This window comes from Rhodamnia argentea, chromosome 1 (assembly GCF_020921035.1).
Source record: "Rhodamnia argentea isolate NSW1041297 chromosome 1, ASM2092103v1, whole genome shotgun sequence".
NCBI lineage: Eukaryota > Viridiplantae > Streptophyta > Magnoliopsida > Myrtales > Myrtaceae > Rhodamnia > Rhodamnia argentea.
In genome coordinates, this window is record NC_063150.1 from 9,967,611 (window position 1) to 9,975,403 (window position 7,793).

The following is a 7,793-nucleotide window of genomic DNA, read 5'->3' on the forward strand; positions in this document are numbered from 1 at the left end:
CCAGGAAGCCACCTAACGCCACTTTGGCACTTGCTCTCTTTGCTTCTTCTTTTTTGCCTTTTCCATTTCACCTTTTTCACTCACAATACTCTTCTTTAATATGGGCCGGCCCTACACTACTTGTGGCGTTCAAAACACTCGTGCTCAGCTAATCACTATTTGTAGCGCATCCGGAACAGCGAATGTGAACTTGACAGCAGTAGCTTCAACAAGCTTGCTTGCCTCGGAGCATGTTACGACAAAAGCATTGCTACAAGTTATTGTATTTTGTACATTCCACCACACCCTGCATCTTTTCAAGAGTTTTAGGGCACCCATGTTCATCAACTACACTGGTGGAGAAGAGATCATACATAGACGTGCAAGAAGAACCTGCGCATTCCGACTGTCTTACCTAACAAAGCTATGGTACACCATGAATGAATATGTGTGAAAGAATAAACAAATGTCCTCGAGCACATACAGACACCAGATCTCAGACTACCCCAAAAATTGCTGGATGACCGTTTCGGCGTTACCATTGTACTGAGCCAGCAGATGGATGGCATCAGCCCTAGTTAAAGCAAGAAATTCCTGCATCAAACCAAAGAGTAAGTGAACAGTCAAAAGAACGATTGATATGAGAGCACAATTTTTCATCATGAATGACCCGAATGCAAATGCTCCCAACCCAGAAGGTCAGTTGCAATGCCGAATCATCCTTTGCAATCATCACACCCTTTAGTTCGTCACAAATCTCCTAACAGGAGATAATTAAAAGTAGCATTACAGCGATAGAGCAATATCTAAACAAACGGAAGCATGTTACAACCCTTCAAGTTGGATTATTAGCAGATTACTTCTACTTGACATTAACTCTTTGATTACTAACATAAGCATGCCACAGTAGCAACTCGCTTCTGGCAGTGAATGGACACTCTAAGGGCTTGACTAAGCTGACATTTCTAAGCATTGAGCTGACATGACAATAAAAGTAAAATACTTTCATACTAACCCTACAGACTTGGAGCACTTGGTCAACCCTAACATGTATGCCACTTGATGACGTCGAGCTCAAACTACAAAGAGCAGCCATATGGAGAATACAAGATTCGATCAGTCAAGAGCCTCAGCAAGCGCCCTATGATATGCTTTGATACCACCAAAAAAGCATGACAGGAAAGGAGAGAACTGGTAATAATATCAATCCTCCAAAAGCCTCGTTTGTCACCCATCCATTGAACTAGAAAAGGCCTCTCACTATTTCTATATCCTGAAGTGCATGTGGTGGTGAGGAAATCAACTACCTTAAGTAACAAAGAATTTAAGTATTTTAGCCTATCTTGAAGCATATATTGAATTCTATTAACACTAATATGAGATCAACTTCTGCTCTAGTGCATTCAAGATTTCCCTCATGTTTCTTCTAGTTCGTTTGATATGCCATTCAAAAACCCAAATAGGACAGGTTCTAGGAAACATAAAAAATTGAACAAAAGGGCTGATACACTACAAGACATATCACAGTGCACTATAAGAAATACTGGCAGAGACATTCAGAAACTCACCATGACTTTAAGAATCGCACTTTCATCACATACGGCATCACTAGAACAAACATGAGTAGGACTGCTTCCATCATCAGCCATCCTAGGACTTGAAGATGTCGTGACCACTGAGGAACCCTGAGCGCTATCAGTATTTGATTTTGATAAAGCAGCTACTGCAACCATGGGGCGGCTAACATCCTTCAAGGAATCAATCCTCAAAAGGCTCTCAAAGCGATCTTTACACATTTGAAGTTTGAACCACTCTGTGTGTGTGTGAAGGGTTGCTCTCATTATTTTCATGAGCTGAGGTTCTTCAATCCCAAGGCTTCGACCGATTGCAACCTATCCGACATTAGAGGAGAATCCCAAATGTAAAATTAGTTGCACAAAGTATGCTAACGATTTCAATAGAAAGAAGACAGAGACAGTGCATTGAAACTCAAAAGCAATATAGCTCTTTCAAAAGCTTGATAACTCAGGAACAGTAGAACAGCATCCAAATTCACATGATTTGGACAACTGGCACCCACTTCTTCCTGTTGTCCCACTATCTTTTGCTGTCTTTCTTGCAAAATTCCAAGTTTGATTCTCTGGTTTCCCCACATACATCAAGACATTTTTCCGTTCATTGTCTTTCTTTCACATCAACATTATGTTTGAACAGTTATCACCAAATTGATTCACACGGAGTACGTCTACTGGTGACGGAATACCTGCAGTGAAGTTGCAAGAGCATCCAAAGGCAAGCATTTTCCAATTGAATCATCCTCAGGACGGAGTAATGCCAACAAAGTCTCCTTCAAGGGCTTTAGTAATGCTGGATCTTTAGCAGCTAAAGGACCTAAGTGGCTGCAGGCAACCCTAAGAGCACTAGAGTGATCACCCGAAGTGACCAACTTAAGAAATTCAACCTGCCATAAGCAAAAACGAATCAATTTATAATGCAGGACCTATCAACATATCTGGTGTCAATGGCCCGAGACTGGTTAACTGCACGAAATCAATTTACCTGCTTAAGTTGAAACAGCAAAACAGGATTCTGCACAAAGAAATTGGGATCCATAGAGTTAATTTCTTCAACAACCTCAGCTGCCATTCCCTTGATAGCTAGTTCCTTCATCTCTAGAAGGAATTCATATTTATCCTCCCCATTTTGGTTCCCAAAAATAAATCTTCTTTCTGAACCCTACAGAACCATATTCCATCAGGAGATTAATCTATTAAATACTACAAGGTTATACCATGATAATCAGTACCTCTTGTTCTCTCGACATGTTTGCACAAGACACTGAAGCAGCAATCTGGAGCTCCTGTTTGATGCTTCTAACAAAGGACGTCTCAGGTACAAAAATCATGTCATCATGCCTTCCTCTCCATCGCTTACGTTTCCTCCTCTCACCAGCTCCACGGTTTCTGTTTCTTTGAAGAAATTTTGAATGGTTGAACCGCTGGGAACTGCTCGTGCTACAAATTTCATAATTACCTGTTGGCTCACTAGCATAACGTAGCTCAATATCAGTACCTTCCATTGTTATTACATCACTGTTATTGTCTGAACAAACATCTATGCAGCTGTTGCCCAGGACTTCACCATCGGACTGTTTACCCGCCTGAGACTCATCCAATTCAGGCGAACAATTTCCTGATAAATCATGCCCTGGTTGACCAACTTTTGGATCTTTGGAGATCTTTCCCATTTCAATCTCTAAAAGATAACAAAGGTCAAACAACATGCCGTCAGCATTTGAATTTACAACAAAAGCCAAACTCAAATAACAGATAAGCAGCCTCAGATTTACCAGAAGGAAATGGAAGACTGGCGTCGATAATACCCCTGTAAAGGCAATACTCGCGGACAAGCTCATCAAGAATCGGTATATCCAATTTCATTCGACATAGTTCATTCTGCATTATAAAGAGAATTAGACTCGCTACAAGCAAACTCAGTCAAAGTTGCCAGGTCTGAGAAGATGTCTCATTGCCATGGCCTGCATATGAAACAAATCACCTGAAATGCCAGAAACAAATCTCCCTTCGCAAATCTCAAGCTGTCAACTGCACCTTGTCTAGGAAGCTTAACGGCATGCGCAAGAGATTGGATGTCAACCTGCCCAATGAAGAGACCTAAAGACCATGAGGCAACTGACTCCAACCAGAGACTAATCTCTTCACGAAAAATATTGAATCCTGTAAATTTAGTTCTTTTATCTGCAAGCACATCTGCTAAGGTTCTATGTACTCTCAAGCCATGAACGTAAGCCCCGACTAACATCTGAATTCAATTTGTCTATAAGTTAGTGATTTTACCTCGTCAAATGGGGGAGCTTCACACAAGCTTTCTTCAACAGTTGTGGGAGGATCACGCTCCTCAAGGAGCAATATTTTAGTGAGATCCGAAATTGGTGATGATATTCCTTGGGGAAAGCGAAATTCCCTATGTATGCTGCACCATACAGGTAGGATGACTAATCCGAGGGAAACAGACAGGATAGAAGAAACAGAACACTTGATCGCCTAATTTACAATTCTCCATTTTTTGCTCCTTTTCCACTTCTCGTCGAGAGAGTGGGTGAGGTGGGAGGACATAAAGCATCGGCCAAAAGCTGAAGAAATTTATTTTTTGGACTGTAGTAGTTAAAAGAAGTTTACCTTATCAAATATCTCAGTGTCATCGAAAAGAGTGGATCATATGCATGTAAATGAGCTCTTAATATTGATGACATAAGGCCAGCAATATCAAACCTCTTCCTTTCAGACCACTGTTAAATATCAACAATTGATTAGTCAATAGTTCAGAACCATGCAAAAAAATTATAGAACAGGACAAGTAGTTAGTACTCTTCAGAAATTAACACTCTATCGGTTAGAAGCTTAAGTCTAGAAGACACAATTCGATACGGGAGATATTATCCTAGAATTACGTTGATCCCTTATTTTCAGTTTGAAAAGAAAAGGTAAACCGATAATCTCAAGATGAGTGAAGATGACTTAATTGGCATGTATAATTGTAAAGCGAAAGAAAATCAGCAGCATTAAAAATCTATGGTGAGAACCATAAAATAATAGAATCGCTCCACTACAAAGCAAAAGATGAATGAAGATAGCATAGGATTTTGGGGTACACTATTTGAGAGGATTGTCAAATGAGTAGCCAAAATTTACTAATTTAGGATTGTCAACTTACTGCATGATGAACAGAGGTGATGTTATCCATCAGCATAAATCCATAACATGACATGAGACCTCAAATTAGTGCATTAAATATCATGTACATCAAACAGTTGCAATTTTCCAAAAGCATGGAGCAAGGTCATCTGTAATTCTGAAGAGGTTCACACACAGTTCGGATGAAGATGAAATGTCTAGCCAAACATTTTTCTCTTTAGCTGATTATGCCTAAGTTGAGTAGGAGATGAAGTGTCTAGCCAAACATTTTTCTCTTTAGCTGATTATGCCTAAGTTGAGCAGGAGATGAACTTCCGATATACCAATCAATTAACCATCACAACTTAAAGCTGAAATACATTCTCCCCTTTATCCATTCTGCAACTTCTAAATTTCTAGTACTTATGATGTCAGCAAGAAACTTTAAGTGCTTAGGGAGTGCTATATAACCCCACTCTTAACAATACCATGCCAGCTACTAAACACCTACATGGAAAGGAGATACAGATTTTAACCTTCTAATCCAAGAACGATGAGGATGATGCAAACATTCTTATTGCTTTGCCACAAAGAGAGCATTTTTCCCATTTCCTCATATATCACCGTGGAAGAGAATAATGTGCAAGATTAGAGCCTATCACAAAAGTGCTCCAGTCCTTTTTTTATTCTTACTCCTTTCACCAAAGTTCCTTGACAGTAATAGGCTATTACCCATCAAGTGGAAAAATTGATTCCGAGGCCAATATCCTGATTATTAGATTATCCTGGTATTCAGACAATATGTGAATTGGCTCCACCACCCAAAAAATAAAACAATGGTAAATGTGCTAAACCCAACTATTCACTGACAGATGGGATGAAGATAATTAACTGACAAATTCTTTTATGATCTTGTCAAAACCACTAGCCTCATAAGGGAGCAAGAAGGAACACACTAATTTCTTTAGCATATTGACAGCTGGAGCTTTGAATGGTGAACCCCACATTGTTAGATTTTCTATTGTCTCCCGTGTAGAACAACAAAGAAATGGCTTGACAGATAAATTGACAGGCATCTATTCTGGGAATAAGAAGTTTGGCTGGAATAATCCCTTTGAAATCCCCTATCAATAAGCACCAACTTCCATCTCAAATCAGCCGATTCACATATTCTTGGAGAACAAAATAGCTAAGAGCTCACACCCTCCCACATTGAGGATACAAAAGATTCTAGTATTCCATAAGACCCAATGATACTGAAGACAAATACAGCAGTTAAAGCAGCCCACCTCATCCGCCACAGGAGAAGACTGATCATCCTTGTCATATATAAAGGCAAGAAGAACGTGCTTGAACTCCTCATACGCTTCCTTAAGCAAGAAAAGAAAAGGCATCAGACTATACCCAGACTACTCATTAGACGAAGTCGATAAAATTCAATCTCCTCAGTTGTTTGAGCCGTAGTTTGCAACTGCCCATGCCGACGTCCATGGGCATTCTGCCCCCCCAACCACAAAAATAAGCACCTACATGCATGCAATTTATTAGAAAAAAGGAATTAAGTACCGGGTAAGCATCAAGAGCACAAGGTGCGAGAGACGTTCTCAAGCATTTAATGGCAGCATCGCGATCCTCTGACGTCCCCTTCCTCAACAATTCAATGAATTTCTGCACCAGAACAAGAACACGATTATAATTTCGACATGCCTAGTTAGCGACCAATTAATCCTCAGCTTCATCCGAGCAGAGCCCAGCGAAAACCACCGCTGTAACTTAATTCGCTTCGCCTTCACTCTCGCATCCGGACCAAGAGACCGAAACGGCTCACCTGCTTCTGCAGCCGGAAGAGGATCCTGTGATCGTCGAGGATGAAGGGCGCGTGAGACCTGAGAAGCTCGATGGCAGCATCGATCTCGCCCGCCTCCAGCAGCCGCCGGATCTGCCGATTGACCAGCCGCGATCCGTACGAGGAGGACGACGGCGACGAGGGCGGCGACGCGGGGAGCGCGTCCTCGACCAAGTTCTCCGATCTCGCGAAATCCATCACCAGCGCGTCCAGCGACTCCCAATTGACGGGGATCGAGTCGTCCATGATCAGGGAAGTCTCGTGTCAAGGGCACAGTTCGAAGCTCTTTTTCTTTTTCCGTGCTCCCTAATTTTCTCGGGAAAGGTCAGAAGCTGAGAAAGTGAGGGGAAACCGAAACGTAAAGAACCTTCCTTCCTCCATGTGAGAGGGGAAAACGAAAAATGGTCGTGGGGAAGAAGAGCAAGAAAGGCGGCGAAATGAGGTCAGCGATGGGAGGTTATATAGGTGCCACGTGTCCCGATACTAGGGGGACTTCGTAGTAACTTTAGATTCCGGCGGATTCCATACCACCGTCCCTGGTCCGGGGAAGGCTTGTCGGAAATGACTCATCGGCTGTCGAATTGCAAAATAATGAATTTCCACGGTTAATCCACAAGGCCCAACTTCCCAAAAAAAAAAAAAATCCTTTTTAAGTTCAGGACAGAATTTTTTTTTTTTTTTTTATCTTAAAAACATCAATAAATTTCACTTGAGTATCAATTCCATTCCGTTAACAATCAGCCTAAAAGTTCCTATTAATTATCAGACGTGGCGTTTCCATCTCAGCAACAAATCTATCTCAGCAAGCTGGCCTAAAAGAACTCTGGAAAACGGAGACGTTTCTTGCTTTTATGAATTCGGAGTATTAGAAACATTCTTCGATTAGGGCTCTAAGATAGAGATGACAATTTCTACTATTTCTCTGGCTTCGGTCGCTCCCTCCGTATAAAATTCGCTCTTAACATCGCTAGAGCCGAAGCCAGCGAGCTTCTCCATCCTCCATGCTTCAAGCACTCACGAGGGCATCCGGTAGATAGAAAGAAGCATGTGATATTTTGGAAATGACTAATCCTGAAGAGCTGTAAACTGACCAATCCGACAAGTTCGAGGTTGCTCCAATAATTCTCTCTATCAAATTCGATTCACGTTTAGATTTTTCTTTTTTTCTTTTTTTTTCCCCTCTAATTTTGCAGAATTGAGACAACTTTATTCTTTCAGCATCCAACCTGAATTTGAATTTGGCCCCAGGATACTTCTCCTTCAAATCCTCGAGC

At 41.3% G+C, this 7,793-nt stretch overlaps 1 protein-coding gene across 1 annotated transcript; it reads right to left on the bottom strand.

Moving 5' to 3' along the window:
- Window positions 1-218: 218 nt before the first annotated feature.
- LOC115740189 lies at window positions 219-6,922 on the bottom strand. Its single transcript, XM_030673639.2, has 12 exons — window positions 6,502-6,922; window positions 6,240-6,341; window positions 5,963-6,043; window positions 4,179-4,288; window positions 3,837-3,972; window positions 3,538-3,636; window positions 3,329-3,434; window positions 2,786-3,234; window positions 2,539-2,715; window positions 2,243-2,440; window positions 1,548-1,871; window positions 219-573 (listed from the first exon to the last, which is right to left on the bottom strand). Exons 1-12 carry the CDS (start codon window positions 6,763-6,765, stop codon window positions 481-483), a joined length of 2,139 nt encoding a protein of 712 aa, XP_030529499.1. The 5' UTR covers window positions 6,766-6,922; the 3' UTR covers window positions 219-480.
- Between the last annotated feature and the right edge of the window lie 871 nt (window positions 6,923-7,793).

Excerpts from the sequence above, each read along its gene's own strand:
- LOC115740189 (XM_030673639.2), bottom strand. The coding sequence starts at position 6,765 with ATGGACGACTCGATCCCCGTCAATTGGGAGTCGCTGGACGCGCTGGTG. Across the intron at positions 3,637-3,836 it reads AAGCTCCCCCATTTGACGAG|GTTGACATCCAATCTCTTGC; the intron begins GTAAAATCACTA and ends TTCATTGGGCAG. Across the intron at positions 3,235-3,328 it reads CAGTCTTCCATTTCCTTCTG|AGATTGAAATGGGAAAGATC; the intron begins GTAAATCTGAGG and ends GTTATCTTTTAG.